Source organism: Dama dama, chromosome 15, assembly GCF_033118175.1.
Source record: "Dama dama isolate Ldn47 chromosome 15, ASM3311817v1, whole genome shotgun sequence".
NCBI classification, from domain to species: Eukaryota; Metazoa; Chordata; class Mammalia; order Artiodactyla; family Cervidae; genus Dama; species Dama dama.
In genome coordinates this window covers 73899546-73915958 of record NC_083695.1, presented here as the reverse complement: position 1 = coordinate 73915958, position 16413 = coordinate 73899546, and the positions used below count along the sequence as shown (strand labels likewise).

The 16413-nt window shown below is 38.9% G+C and overlaps 2 protein-coding genes across 6 annotated transcripts in view; one reads left to right on the top strand and one right to left on the bottom strand.

Moving 5' to 3' along the window:
- SORCS1 (sortilin related VPS10 domain containing receptor 1) overlaps positions 1-16413 on the top strand; it is a 581948-nt gene that overhangs the window by 270547 nt on the left and 294988 nt on the right. The gene's annotated exons all lie outside the window — the stretch shown is intronic.
- LOC133070757 (large ribosomal subunit protein uL18-like) lies at positions 1512-2522 on the bottom strand. Its single transcript, XM_061163161.1, has one exon. The coding sequence runs from the start codon at positions 2480-2482 to the stop codon at positions 1553-1555; it is 930 nt and encodes a 309-aa protein (XP_061019144.1). The 5' UTR covers positions 2483-2522; the 3' UTR covers positions 1512-1552.

Here is a 16413-nt window from a genome sequence, read left to right as displayed (position 1 = left end):
ATGATATTTATTTAATGGATATATCAAGCAATGCTTATACCAACACCATCATCATTGGATACTAGGTTCCTTCTGATATGTTACTGTTGTGTGTAATACCAGGATAAAATCCTTTGACCTGGCAGTTTCACTGCTGGGAAATAATGAGGAAATATTGTACATTTTCACTCAAAATGGTGTGAACAATTGCTCTATGGAATTGTTTCAGTGAATGTACACCTACAGAAAGTCATCTCAGTAACTGTTTCCCCATACACCTTACAGAAATGGTTATTACCATTTCTTTTCAATCTTTGTCTGCTGGCTTGGAAATAGGGCACAGAGAAGTAGCATTTGGGGTCTATATGACCTCCATAGTGTCTGGAGGCTGATTCTTTTCTATTATAGCAAGTTGGTCACTTGGCACATCCCTCTGTTAGGTTCAGCCCCTTCCCCAGCACGTCATAGCAGAACACTGTGCACTCTGTTAATTAGAGTTACTTTGGGGCCCAAGCAGAACATTGAATTTCTGGTTTGTATTTAAACTAGACTCACCTGCTGTTATAACTTACGGTTGTTGAACCTACCTATTTCCCCGAAGGAGGGAAAAGTGTTGATATGAGATAGTTGAGACTGGGGTTTTAAGAGGATAGAAATTGACTTGGGGATAACATCAGAGATAGTGCAGAATTTGCAGTAGATTACAGAAAGGACTGACAGTAAATTGAGAATGTTTTTAAAGCATTCTAGAGCTTCCTAACTCTAAAATTCAGTATTTCCAGAACTGATGTAGACCTGGCTGACTTGTGTTACAATTCAGTCTTTCAACATGTACATGCACTGACACTTATATTACAGAGGGAGAAAGTGAGAATCAGAGAAGTGAAGTGATTTGATCAGAGTTACACAATGAAGTATTGGAAAAACAAAGTCCTGAAATACTAGGCTTATTTATTCTTTCTTCCATTTTTCTTGATAACTGACCATTTCAATTATAAAATTACTTGGAGTGAAAATAGCATATTTTTAAATAATTTGCATATTATCCTTAAACCATAACCTTTTAAGGGAGAGAGGGAGATAGGGAAGAAGGACTAGTAGTTTGTTAACTTTTAATAATCTTGTCCCACATTTCTGATAAGGTTTTAAGATTTTTCTTTATTATATTTTGATTATATTTAATTTTTTAGAAATGTATTTGTCCTAGGCTTTCAAATATTCTTCTGTCAAATTGAATAGAGGGCTTTATATATTGTTTAAACACTATGTATTTTTTCCTTCTCTAATTTTATTTTTCTAATAATAAAATCATCAGATTCATAGATTAAAGCTCACATTAATGTTTCCCTAAGAAGCAACTCCTGAATTTATTGAACAATTTTCATCTTTTTCTTTTTTCTCTTCTCCAAGTCTTTCTTTTGTCTTTAATTTTTATTATTTTCTTCTTCCTGCTTTTGTAAGTATTGTGGTTATTTTGCTACCTTATTAGATTTAATATATATATTTTTACTTTCACTTCAATTATTAAAACATTTTTTTTTTTTTTTGCTTGTTCAATAAGTTTATTATTGTCTTATCTGAAAAATCTTGATAGAAAATTGTGGTTTGGTTTAACTCTCGGCAGCTGTTTCTGAGCTCTAAGGAAGCTTGCCTTCTTCTGAGCTACCCGATCTTTCTTCTGGGCAAGTGACATTTTGGGACGGTTCCACCTCTTCTTTTTAACTTCTTTCTTAGGCTTCTTCTCATACACTGGATTCTCTCGTATCGCAGCATGAGCTTTCTTATACATCTCCTCCATCATGTCTGGAGTTACGTTGTTCTTTATGCACTGACAGAATTGTTTCTTGTAAGCATCTTCATCTTCTTCAATCAGGTAACACATGTAATCTGCAACGTTCTGTCCCATGATGTGCTTTCGGTGCACCTCGGCACTGAATTCTTTGCTTTCTGAATCACAGCCAGGGAACTGTTTGGTACTGTGAGGGATAGACAAGTCTCCATCGACAGCTCCCTTTAGGGCCCCAAAAACTTTATTCCCGGTAGTAGTTCTGGCAAGTCCTGCATCCAAGTAACAGGTGAAGGCACCAGGTTGACCATCAATACTTTCCACATTGTATTCATCTCCAGTCACTTCGACTTGGCCTTCATAAATTTTGTCCATACCAAACCTATTAAGAAGCCTGCGGGCCAGCAGTAGGCCAGTACAATATGCTGCAGCATAATTTGTCAGGCCAACTTTCACACCATATTTTGGGAGTTCGTGAGCATAAGCTGCACAAACTATCATATCTCCTTCTATGCGGGCATAAGCAACCTGACAAATGATATCTCTGTTCGTTACACGAACAATCATTCTGTATTTAGGTGTGTTGTACTTATTTTTGTCTTGGATAACCAATCGTTTCCGAGCATAGTAGTCAGTTTTTCCCTCTCGCCTTCTTCTGAATTTCACTTGGTATCTCTTGAAGTAGGCCTTGTTCTTGACAACTTTCACAAACCCCATCCTGCGGAACAGAACCCCGATTCCGCGGCTTGTCACAGAGCTGCAGCCAATTATTAAAACATTTTGAGTTTAAACATTTGCTTAGTTAAGCTGTGTTATATCACATCTTTTGATAGTATTTGCATTTTCATTATTTTCTAATTAGTCTCTAATTGACATTTTTATTTGCTCTTTCACTCAGTAATTCTTTTTGGAAAGTGTTTCTGATTTCTTATTGTAATACTACTTTTATTTAATAATTTGTTTAATCTAATTTTACTTCTTGAAGTTAGCAAATAATGTGGCTCAGTAAAAAATCGTGGAGCCTGGCTTTCCTTCTTATTCTAGATCAGATGTCTAAATATAGGTTGACCTTTCTATCACATAGACCCATGTCCCATTTATGGGAAACTTAGGTAGGATTTCTCCAAACTTGGCCAAGTTTAGCAGTAACTTTACTTTCCTAATTTTATGGCTGTTCATCTTTCTCTGATTTCATGGGTTTTTCCAAGGAAGGGGAGGAAGATCTGGATGCCATTAGAACCCCGAAGTTATGTCAAGAACAGTAAATGATCTATTTCAAGTCTCAGTGTAAGTACCCAAGCTATGTGCCCTCCACTCTCCACCAGCTCAGGGATGTAATTTTTCTAACCACTAACCCTGAGCTCCCCTGGTGGCTCAGAGAGTAAAGAATCTGCCTGCAGTGCAGGAGACCGGAGTTCAATCCCTGGGCTGGAAAGACCCCCTGGAGAAGGAAATGGCAACCCACTCCAGTATTCTTGCCTGGAGGAGTCCATGGACAGAGGAGCCTGGTAGGCTATAGTCCATGGGGTCACAAAGAGTGAGACATGACTGAGTGACTAACATTTTCATTTTCAACCATGTGTATCTTTGATGCATTCTTCTCTTGGCACTTTGTACTTTTCATCTTCCTGTTGACATATGGATCCCCTTTCCTCTAAGCTTCTAGAGGCTGTCTGGTTCTTACATGTCTTGATATTGTTATTGCTCAGTTACTAAGTCATGCCTGACTCCTTGCAATTCCATGAACATATTGACTGAAGCATGCCAGCCTTCTCTGTCCTTCATCATCTCTTCCAGTTTGTTCAAATTCATGTTCAGTGAGTCAGTGATGCCATCCAATGATCTCACCCTCTGTCTCCCCCTTCTCCTCCTGGTCTCAATCTTTCCAAGCATCAGAGTATTTTCCAGTGAGTCAGCTCTTTGCATCAGGTGGCCAAAGTATTGAAGCTTCAGCATTAGCCCTTCCAATGAATATTCAGGACCAATTTCCTTTAGGATTGACTGGTTTGATTTCCTTGCTGTCCAAGGGACTTTCAGTAGTCTTCTCCAGAAACACAACTTGAACGCATCAGTTCTTTGGTGCTTAGCCTTCTTTATGGTCCAGCTCTCACATCTGTACATGACTGCTGATAAAAAGAAACAGCTTTGACTATATGGACCTTTGTTGGCAAAGTGATGTCTTTGCTTTTTTAATATACTGTTTCGGTTTGCATAGTTTTTCTTCCCAGGAGCAAGTGTCTTTTAATTTCATGGCTGCAGTCACCATCCACAGTGATTTTGGAGCCCAAGAAAATAAAATCTGTCAGTTTCCACTTTTTCCCCATTTATTTTCCATGAAGTCATGGGGCTAGATGCCATGATCTTAGTTTTTGAATGTTGTTTTAAGCCAATTTTTTCACTCTCCTCTTTCACTCTCATCAGGTGGCTCTTTAGTTCCTCTTTGCTTTCTGCCATTAGAATGGTGTCGTCTGCATATCGGAGGTTGTTGATATTTCTCTCAGCAATCTTGATTCCAGCTTGTGATTCTAAGTAGGCATTTCCCATGATGTACTCTATAGAAGTTAAATAAGCAAGGTAACAGTATACAGCCTTGATGTACTGCTTTCCCAATTTTGATCCAGTCCGTTGTCCCATGTCCAAGTTCTAACTGTTGCTTCTTAACATGCATACAGGTTTCTCAGGAGACAAGTATGGTGGTTTGGTACTCCCATCTCTTTAAGAATTTTCCATATACCTAAACATATGCCATGCACACAAAAAGCACCAAATAAAAGTTACTGTTTTTTAATTGAAGTATATTTAATTTACAATATCATGTTAATTTCAGGTGTGCAACAAAGTAATTCAGTTACATATGTATTTTTTTCAAGTTATTTCCACCATAGGTTATTAGAAAATATTAGAGTGAATGTTGAGACCAAACTCAAATTTTAAATTGATGCAAATCTTGATTGAAAAATTTTGTGACTACCTATGATACAGGTGGGACTAGGCAGAGCTATATCTCTACTGATTGGAGAATTTCCCTGGTGTCAACTATTGGAATTATTCCAGAGAAGTTTGAAGGAGTTGGATAACATCCATGATTCTAGTAGCAAATACATGAATTAGGCAATGTCAATTAACTTTTCTCTAAACCAAAAGATTCTTTGTTCACTTAGAGCTGAGAGTCTTGATTTCTAGACTCTGAGTCAGGGTTGGGGAAAGAAGGGTGATTTTTCTTAATTTTACATGGCAAATAATAGCAATGATGCAAAGCCACAGTAGTAAACAGGAAAATGAAACTATCTATCCCTATGTGTTTAGCCAGGGATATAAATTATTAGAATTGCACATATCTCCAGTCCAGTTCTGAAACAAAATCAAACAAATAAAGAAAGGAAGCCTTTTCCCAAGCTAATGAGAAATCTTATAGTAAGTAGGATTTGATTTCTTTGTCCCACTGAGAATGTTGTTATTAATGTAATTTAAAGGTAATTAAAAATGCATTTGGTTTAGTTGTTTTCCCTTCAAAATCTTTACTCTTCCTTGTCGCTGACAAAGTCCTGCTGAGTCAGTTTGATCTTCCAAAATAAATACTGTTCATTAATTTAGAGAATTTTAGGCAAAACTGTTAAGAAATGATGGTGTGGGAAGTCAACACAGAGCCAAATCGCAACAGGGTTGTCTTGGATAGTATATACATACATTTTTTTTTAAACAGTTATTCCGCTGCAACTCTTGGAGATGACAAGGAGCAGCCAGGACTCTTAGTGAACCTCATTTTTCTCAATGCAGGGAAGCAGTTCATTACCAGCTGTATAGGCTTTGCTTTGCTGCTTCTTACTCTTAACAGTCGCCACCCTAATTGAAATTGCAGAAATAAAGGCCTTTAGAGGGGTCCATGAACACTTAGAATTAGCACATGCCTAATAGCCACAGGACTTTCCAGTGGTGAATGTTTTGACTGAAAACATAGAAGAGGAAAGGGGCATGAACCACCCAGATCTGAAGGATTAACTAGACAAAAGAAGCACCATATAAATTTGTATTTTTGTTTCACTTGCTAAGATTTATTCTTGATTCAATGCTTGGGATCTCATTAGGCAGGAATAAGCACCCATAGATTCACTTCCGAGGCACAGCCAATCAATATTTTTAAATAACTTCTCATAAACATAAAAATTGTGTGTGTATATTACAGAAAGTTTGGAAATTTCAAACATGTAAATAACAAAAATATATAACTCATAATCCCATTACCAATTATAATACTTACGAATCACTCACTATTTTCCTCCTGTCTTTTTTCTAGGTTTACTAGCATTAAAAAGCAAGTTCATATCATATATAAAACCATAAAACCTTCATCTTTTTAATTTTTATATATTATTTTTTATGTCAGTCCTAGTTTTCAAAACCTCATATTTTAATGTTTACCCTATGTATTGTAACATATGGTTGATTAGTAGTTTTTTTTCTTTTTTTTTGGTTGGCATTTAGGTGATTTCTTCTTAATTGGCCATTATAAATAATACTGTGGTGATTTTCAGGATATATTTTTATTGTATATATATGTGGGTGCTTTATATGTATTCTTAAGGTAAATCTGTAAGGAAAGAAAGATACTGGATTAAAGGTTAGGGACTATTTTAAAAACTACTGCAAAAAAAATTATAGGGTCTATATTAAGACTTCTATTATAAAAGGCTGAATTAATTTTCAAACATGTTCTACAAATTTATACTCCCACTGACATTATGCCAATTGCCTATATTACTAAATTTGCACAAGCATTGCACATTATCTTATTTTAATCTTTGCTTATTTTTTTGAATTCTTGGTGTAGCTTTGCTTGCTTAAGGAGTTGAACATGTTAATGTGTTCTCCTTCCCATCTTTCATGTTGTAGATGCATTTCTCTCTCTTACATGCCTTTCTACTTTGACCGGTTTTCATTAAGCAATTTATAGAAATATATTCTGCCTTGAGTGTTACATTGGACTGCTCTCTAGTCATTATGTATTAATCCCTCAGATCCTGGATGATCACTGTGATGGCAACATTGTTCCTGACTACTCTCTTGGGTGATGCCTACATTTGGCCCTATTGCTCTCTTAAGGAGAGAATTTAGCTTTCAACTCTAATGCATTGCTTGCTCAGCCATTTTAGGTGCTGGCTATAACATCTCCATGGGTCACCCTTTTGGGCAGAGGGCAACATCAGCAACTGATGTGTGAATTTTTTTTTTTTTTTTTTAATGTGTGAACTTTTTAATTAAACATGCTCAAGTGTTAGTCACTCAGCCATATCCAACTCTTTGCAACTGTAGCCCACCAGGCTTCTCTGTCCATCAAACTCTCCAGGCAAGAATACTGGAGTGGGTTACCATTCTCCTCTCCAGGGCATCATCCCCACCCAAGGATGGAAGCCAGGTCTCCTGCATTGCAGGTGGGTTCTTTAAATCTGAGCCATGCTCAAGGGACCAGCAAAAGAACTGAGCAGGTGGGAAAAGATCCCAGGCAACCCCTTAAGATAGACTATCCCTTCAAAGACATGCTCTGCACTTAATGGAAGTTTAACCTGTCTGTTCCTCAGTTTCCTCATATGTATAATAAGGACAATATCAATTTCTACTTCATAGAGTTATATAATGGTTTTTAAACTTAAAAAATAATTAGTATCAGATACTATCTTACTTAGTTCCCCCAGAGACAGATTCTGACAATAGGATTCTAGTACATAATTTATTTGCAGATGATTCCTGTAAACAAAATTTGGAGGGTAGGGAAGTGAGTCAGGTATAGAAAGTCATCCAATAAAAGATACATTATCCAGCCAGTCAACACTGTGGGTGAATGAAACTTAATCTTATTGGGGAGCCTGGGAGTCAGTGTAAAACTGCCACCCCTGAGGTGTCCTATATAAGGAGTGAGGGAATTCGATTATTTGTATGCCAAGTCTTATAAGTCATTGATTGAGGGCTGCTGCATTGGGGTGAGAGGGGTTCATCCTCTGGCGCCTTTTGCCCACCTCTGTGATCATTGGTGGGGGAGGGGGACTCCTGCCACCAGGGCAAAGCCACAGGCAGTTGGAAGTAGGGCCATTAATACATTATAGTGGTGAGGCCACGGAGACGTGGGGAGAGGACCAGCAGCTTTGGTACTGTTCCAACCCCAGAGAAACCAAAGACCCCTGGAGAGTTTATAACCTGAACATCGCTGTGAGCATCATGCTCAAAGCAAGCTGTACTTGTGATTTTAGTTCTAGTATTCAGCAGGCACTGTTGCCAGACACAGTGAAAGCCACTGAGAACATAATGACTAAGATATAGTTTCTGAACTCAAGTCGCTCACAGTCTGGTTATTAGAAACAAAGGAGTAAGTCAACAAAAACTATAATATATGCATGCTGTTTCAAATTCAAGAAAAGGTGCAATGAAAATTCATAGGCGAGACAACTGTGAGAACTCTTGAGGGAAAGCCATGACTATTGACTGTCTGGTTTGTGGGGAGGTGGGGAGTGGTTCTGGTTAGAGATGATTTTTTAGCTTCTTTGTGGATATGAGTAGATGATATAACTTTGCAAAGAGGGAAGGGATGGACATCCTAGGGTGAAAAATCTACATAATATGATGGGAATGGTGAATGAGAATGGCTTAACCTAGGATTTAAAGTAGTACTGCATACCTGGAAGGAAGGAGTCACTTAGTCAAGTAGTAATTTCTGAGTCTAGAGAGCCGTCCTGGTGCCAGGTCATGAAAGACCTTATGAAGGTAGTTGTGGGGACCTTGTGGGAGTTGGGGTGGGGGGGCAAAGATTTTTACACAGAGAGCTCTTTGGTAAATACTTCCAGTGTGGAAATGTCATTTTGGGGAACAAGGAGACCAATTTAGAGGCAACTATAGAAGTTTTAGCAAAAAAGGTAGTAAGCCCTGGTGAAAATGAAAGTCGCTCAGTTGTGTCCAACTCTTTGTGACCCCCATGGAATTCTCTAGGCCAGAATACCAGAGTGGGTAGCTTTTCACTCCTCCAGGGGATCTTCCCAACCCAGGCAGAATGGATTTAAGTAACAGTAAAGGGAATCAGATGGTAAAGCATCCACCTACAATGCAGGCGACCTGGGTTCGATCCCTGGGTAGGGAAGATCCCCTGGAGGAGGGCATGGCAATCCACTCCAGTGCTCTTGCCTGGAGAATCCCATGCGCAGAGAAGCCTGGTGGGTCACAGTCCATGGGGTCACTTAGAGTCAGATACTACTGAGCGACTAACACACAAAGGAAATCAAAAGGAAGTGAGGTAGGCCTTGAGAGTTGGCAGTAAGATGAGTGAAATGAATTAGCCCTGGATAATTTTCAGAATTTCAGACTAGGGAACTGACTGCATGGCTACACTACTCATCCTGTAGATATGTTGGACACAGAGGTTGACAGTTTAGGGGTGGGAGAACTGAAAGATGTAATAGGACAGTCAGTTCAATTCAGTTGTTCAGTCATGTCCAACTCTTTGCAACCTCATGGACCACAGAACGCCAGGCTTCCCTGTCCGTCACCAGCTCACGGAGCTTACTCAAGCTTATGTCCATTGAGTCGCTGATGCCATCCAACCACCTCATCCTCTGTCATCCCCTTCTCCTCCCACCTTCAATCTTTCTCAGCATCAGGTCTTTTCCAATGAGTCAGTTCTTCGCATCAGGTGGCCAAAGTATTGGAGTTTCACCTTCAGCATCAGTCCTTCCAATGAATATTCAGGACTGATTGCCTTTAGGATTGACTGGTTGGATCTCCTTACTGTCCAAGGACTCTCAAGAGTCTTCTCCAACACCACAGTTCAAAAGCATTAATTCTTCGGCACTCAGCTTTCTTTATAGTTCAACTCTCACATCCATGCATGACTACTGGAAAAACCATCGCTCTGACTACACAGACCTTTGTTGGCAAAGTAATGTCTCTACTTTTTAATAGGATGTCTAGGTTGGTCATAACTTTTCTTCGAAGGAGCAAGTGTCTTTTAATTTCATGGCTGCAGTCGCCATCTGCAGTGATTTTGGAGCCCCCCAAAATAAAGTCTGTCACTGTTTCCACTGTTTCCCTATCTCTTTGCCACAAAGTGATGGGGCCAGATGCCATGATCTTAAGTTTCCTGAATGTTTAGTTTTAAGCTAGCGTTTTCACTCTCCTCTCTCACTTTCTTCCAGAGGTTCTTTAGTAATAGTACAGGGTAGTACTTATTTTTCTTTCTTAGGCCTCTACCATTCCTTCCTTCCTTCTTTTCTCATCAGTGCCTAGTTGAATCCTCAGCCCCAGTAGAACATATTTCACTTTTCTTGCCAAACCCATATTGTTAAATACAGGGGGCTCAGTGTGTAAATAATACAGGAAATTTCATGGCTGCCTCTTGGGTGTCAACTGAAAGGAAGAGCAAATGGGTTGGGATAGGTTGGTTTTTAACTACTACAGAAAAACAAACAAAGATGATTTGGTCCTGAGTTTCCATCCCAGGAGTACCACTACCTACAAGTAGGAGTACACTACCCAGAGAGATTGTTGTGAGAATTGAATGACATAAGAAGTAAAAAGCTGTCTGATTTCCCTGTTAGCTTCCCTGGTAGCCTGCAATGCAGGAGACCTGTGATCAGTTCCTGGATTGGGAAGATCCCCTGGAGAAAGGCATGGCAACCCACTCCAGTATTCTTGCTTGGAGAATCCCCCTGGACAGAGGAGCCTGGTGGGCTACAGTCCATGGGGTCGCAAAGAGTTGGACACGACTGAGCGTCTGACACATACACACACGAACTCGTGAGGACTGTGCAATTACAAAAGCAAGTAGTTCATAAATTAAGGCAAATAAATTAATAATAAGCCAGCATTGCCCTGATCAGAGGAGCCAAGACCATACAGTGGGTCCCTTAACTATGAACTAGGGAGAGAATACAAATAATTGTGCTTTAAGTTTTGTGGGGGAAAAAAAATAATAAAGATAAAGGTGGTAATGGGTGGCTTAGAAGAGAGCAAGAAACCACCAGCATGATAAATATTAATAAATTCAGGAGCCATTTTGTAGGGAGAAAGTAAGGAAGGGAAAAGAAAGAATAAGAAGAATGATGTAATCAGGCTAGCAGCCTCATGTATCTTTCACTCCCCCACAAGTCTGGCTGTGGCTCCTGTCACCACACCACCTACCTCTCAGCAGTGTAACCTAGATCTGCACCCTGAGAACCCCCTCCCCCGCACATGCAAAAAACTTTATCTTCTAATCAGTGTTAATGGCCATTTGTTTAACAGTGGGACAGCGGCTTCCTGTGCCAAAGGGGTTTTGGAATGGTTGGTCTCTCATGAATAAACAGAGGAAGAAGATTGTGGATGTGGGCAATTAACTAGTTTTGAATCTACCTGTGAAACTCCTGTATAGAAAGCCCAACAGAAGGACAGAAATCCTGCTGAAGAAATTAGCTGTCAGACATCTAATTAGGTGGGAGGATGATTAGCAGGCTCGGTGCTGTAGGTGGGTTTATTTTAATAGTGTTTGGGACATAGTTGGGCAGAAGAGCAGCTGATCAGCATGGATTTAAAGAAATCTGAAGAGCAACAAGACGAGTGGAAGTACAGACATGGAGACATTTTCAGAACTTTTCTATCAAAGAACTGAGGCAGTGAGAGGCTTTCAGAGTGCTCTGGGCGCTTGTTGACATGGTGGCCACGGCATTGCTCTCTTGAAGTTACCTGCATGTGTGGTCAGGCCCCTCAAGGCTGCCATTCTCTTGTTCTCTTTACATCCCCTGCCTGCCCAGTACCTGCTTCACCTATACCCTATTCGCAGGACTGACCTCCCAACATACTTGCCCCAGGCCCCAGCCAGCAATTGTTCTTATCAAAGATAGTAACTGATAAGCCAAGCTTACATCAATTCCCAAATAACTGGCAGTTTCCCCCAGCCACTCTCCGGGAGTGAAGACTGCTCCTGTGTCCTGTCCGAGGTCCACTGCGCTCGGTGGGGTGGTGGGGTGTTGCTCCAGGACCTTGCTTTCAACATGCAAGATCCCCCATCCATGAAACCTCTCATGTCTCTGTTGATGCCTCCGGGCTCTTTCTTGGGTCTTAGGTGGACAAAGATAGACCTTGCAGGCCTGTGGGGTACAGCCTAACAGTATGCAAATAAACCAAGTAAACAATATGCCAAGTACTTCGATAGGGTTGAAATCCCAGCTAAGGAATAAGCGGTGGCCAAGCCAGCACCAGAGAACTGGAAGCAGGAACTTCAGTGACCGTCAGGTCAGGATACTGATAGCAAATGACCAAATTCTGAATGTTTCTTCCAATCTTTTGTTTCTTACTTAAAGTCAAAATCCTGGGCTAGTGTGTCCCATTGTCTGAGCTTTGGCTGCTAGATTCCCTCTTTGGCTCTACAGAGTGGAGAGAAGAAGATTCTGAGCACCTTTGAATTCTACTACTTCTTGAAAGTCGCTCAGTCCTGTCTGACTCTTTGCGACCCCATGGACTATGCAGTCCATGGAATTCTCTAGGCCAGAATACTGGAGTGGGTAGCCTTTCCCTTCTCCAGGACTGAATCCTACAGAGAGAAGTAAACAGCTGTTTGAAGCACCCAACCCAAGATTCTCCTCAGTGACGGAGAGTTAATGTCCTACAGGGGAATTTGGATGTTGGGAAGGAGAAGTGAACTTTGAGTCATGCACACAGTCACAGAGGCAAATTTCCAGTGTGGAAGTGGTATGGAGATGGTAGAAAAGTGTAATCATAAAAAATTATGTTTTTATGATAGGACTGTCAAATATGAAGATTTCAGACCAGGGGGTTAAAGAATGGACAAGGTGCATCCTTTTTTATGCGGGACATAGCTTAAGGGTAAACTGAAAGAAGGTCGAGAAAAGCAACAGCAGATTATTTATGGGCAATCAAATATCCTCAGAGCCTTCTGACATTTCTGGGCTCAGTAGCATAAATTAAAATAGTATTTGGGGCATGAACATTGGAAATAGATTGGGAAGGGTGTCAGAATATTTCACCTTTCTCCATAAACTCCAAAACACAAGTCCAGCTCTATAATCTGTTTTGGGTGCTTTAGATGGGAAAAGTTTCCCAAGAATGAGCATCTACATTATCTGCAAAGTTTATCTTTTTTTAAACCTTGTGGTAAAAAAAAAAAAAAAAAAAAAAGCACAATATAAAATTTAACCATTTATAGGTACATAGTTTATTAAATATATTTACATTGTGTTAAATATATTCACATTGCTCTAAAGCAGATCTCCAAAACTTTTTCTTCCTGCATATATGAAGCTCTACACCCATTAGACACAGATCACCCTTTCCTCTTCACCACAGCCTTTGGTAACCACCACTCTACTTGCTCTTTCTATGAATTTGACTATGTCAGATTCCTCAAGTAAAAGGAATCATATAGTATCTGTCTTTTTGTGACTAGCTTATGTTACTTAATGTCCTCAAGGTTCATCCATGTTGTAGCATGTGACACAATTTCCTTTCTTTTCCATTGAATATATAACTAACTCACATTTGTTCATATATTTATCCATTGATGGACATTTAGATTGCTTCCAACACTTTGGTGTTGTGAATAGTGCTATTACAGACATGAGTGTGCAAATATCTTCTGAGACTGCTTTCAATTATGTTGACTTTATATGCAAAAGTGGGATAGCAGGATCATTGTAGTCATCGATCATGACAGTTCTATATAATTGCTTTTAAATTATCATGGTAATTCTATCTTCAATTTTTTTAAGTAACTCCCATACTGTTTTCTATAGTGGTTGTACCGTTTTATAACCCCACCTGTAGTGTACAAGGTTTGCAATTTCTTCACTTCTTTGTCAGCTTCATGTTTATCTTTTAAGGAAAAACTCCTCTAACTGGGGAAGAATTAGTATCTGGAGTAGGTGGGATCCCTAAAATGCTGTTTTCCACCATTTCTTGGGAGTCCCCAGAGGTTTCAAAACCCCTGCTGAGAAGAGACGGGGCAGAAAAAGCCCATGAGGGACTTAAGGGAGGTAAGCAAGTGATCATCTAACTTTGGGGTAAAGTAAGGTGAGTGAAGTCTAAAAGCCTGACTAGACCAAGTTTACCTGGGTATCCCTGTCAGGAATGCTCCCAGATGTCATAATATGTTGTCCTAATAGACAGCATCTATTATGGAAAAAACTAATATGATGGGATACTTACAAAAGAAAGGTACACGGAGTTGCTAGCAGCCGTAGGAAGCACAGAGTCTGATTATCCCCGTTTTATGGGTTGAGAGAGCTGAGGTTTGTGGGAAAACAGCTTACCCAAAATTACACTGAGTGTTTTGTTTCTGAATCCAGCCACATCTCTTAGCTTTTCCTCTAGGGTTTGGGATTCTTCATAACATGAGAGAATAACCAGTCACTGTCTGTCTTAATCTGTTTAGAAAACTTTGTCTTGCTGGTATTACACATATCAAAACTAGGTATAACTATGTTTGAAACTGAAGAGCAACTGCTTTTCTTGGTGGAAAATGTCCAGTTGACATCTCCCTCAGTTTCTGTTCTTCCTTTGTAGGCTACACAGCTTTGTTCCATATCATCATCTCTGTGATCTTATCTTGGAGTTTTCTTCAGAGTTGCTGCAGTCAGTCTTTTTTTTTTCTTTTAATGAACCATAGTTGATTTACAATGTGTTAATTTCTTCTGTACAGCAAATAGATTCAGTTACATATAAACATAAACTTTTTTTGCATTCTTTTCCATTATGGTTTATCACAGGATATTGAATATAGTCCCCTATGCTATACAGTAGGACCTTGTTTATCAGTCATGGGGTTATTTTTGAAAGCCTATTTCTTTCAGTACCTGGCCAAAGATCACCACATCTCATTGAATAAAGATGGTTCTCTCCAGCCCATATAATGTCTTAGAATGTTCTCAGTGTGGGTTGGAACTAGTGACTTAAAAGAAAAGTCTCCTACACAGGGCATAGAACAGCACCTGTCTTCTTCTTCCACCTTCACCGCATAAACCTTCTCGATCTCTCTACATGCACACAGCACACCTACACACCAACTCCCCACATGCTGGCAGATTGTCCCAATTTTCTATTTATTAAGTTACATTAACTGTGAAAATAAAATGTGTCACATGATCAAATGTTGCTAGATAAATATGAATTTGCCACCTGCTGCTTCACTCCTGCCCTTCTGAAAAATAAAAGGGATTGAATTTGCTGAGAAATTCCTCTGACTTTATTTTTTTTTCCCCCCTTAAAGAAGCTCCATATGTAGGGAGAAAGAGCTCTAGCTGTAGTAAGTAGTCAAAAGTCCATCTCTGTTATTAATGAAGAACTTCTATGTAAATAAAAGCTCCATTTTATAAGACAAACTTCCTGTTTACTTGCAAACTCATGTTTTATATCAGAGCTGATGGTATATTTCAACCTCATGCTGCTGTCCTGAAGAGCTGGGAAGATCATTATACATTTTTGCAGACTATGAAGTGTTGAATAAAAATGTTTAGTTTATCATTTGAGCTAAACTCTCCCTTTGCTCTCCTTTTTCTCATTCTTTTCCACTCATATATATATATATATATATATATATATATGCATATATATATATTATTTTCCTCTGTAAATCTTTTAGGGGGAAAAAAAGGAAATTATCTTTGCTGGTCCTTTGAAATTATCTGCACTTATTTTCTACTTATTTTTCACTTGATTAGCTGTAGCATGTTGACAATAGCATCTTTTAATTTTAAAGCTGTTTTGGGGTGCTTGCATCTTTGAATGTGAAAGATTATATTGCTTTAGTTTATTTCATTCATTCCATAAATAATTATTAAGTGTAGTGTGTGCTAGGCACTGTGCTAGGTGCAGATAGTAAATTAATGATCAGGAGTATACCTATCCCTTGCCTTCAGGGAGCTTTTAGGCAAAAGGAGAAGGAAAAAATATAGATAAGTAGCTTTAAATGAATTTAGTATTATAAAATCTGAGCTGAACTACATATTTAGATCAAAAGAAGGGTTTTTCATTTGTTTTATTGATTTTATACATTATAATTTTTAAAAGTACTTATTGAAATGTAACCAGATTTGATATCTGACAGCAAAACACGTTATCCTTTGAACCAGGCTCTGAGAAAATGGAAAAAGAAAGCTCCATCCTTTGGTGAGAGGAGGGGAAATGGCAGTTGATAAAGTTTTCAAATGAGTCCTTTTTCCCTTGTGATTCTATTGAGAGAGTTTTTGAAATAAAACTATTATTTTTAAGATCCAAAAATATTCATTTAAAACAGAGTTCCTATATAGGGGTTTAATTTATCTAAAGCCCTTTAGAATGTTAATACCACACACTATGAGGTCTACAAGGATAAGACATATCCTTATTTGTATTTACATCTTGCCTGAAGGTAGCTTTATGAAAGATTGTGAAATAATTTGAATTAATGTACATATGAATGAATGAGTAAATAGATGGATGAATCAGGGGCTTTGATAAAGTCCCAAAATATGTGCCTACAACCTTTCTTATCCAAGTGTAAAGGCTTTGAACCTTGATAACACTTTGGTAAATGATGGCACAGAATAGTTGAATGTGCTAGGTATTCTATCAGAGCATAGGAATGATAGAGTCCCTGAGCTTTCCCAGCTAATACTACGCAGTGATTGATTGAGGTCATT

Bases quoted from the DNA above. Each gene is read 5' to 3' on its own strand.
- LOC133070757 (XM_061163161.1), bottom strand. From the start codon at position 2,482: ATGGGGTTTGTGAAAGTTGTCAAGAACAAGGCCTACTTCAAGAGATAC.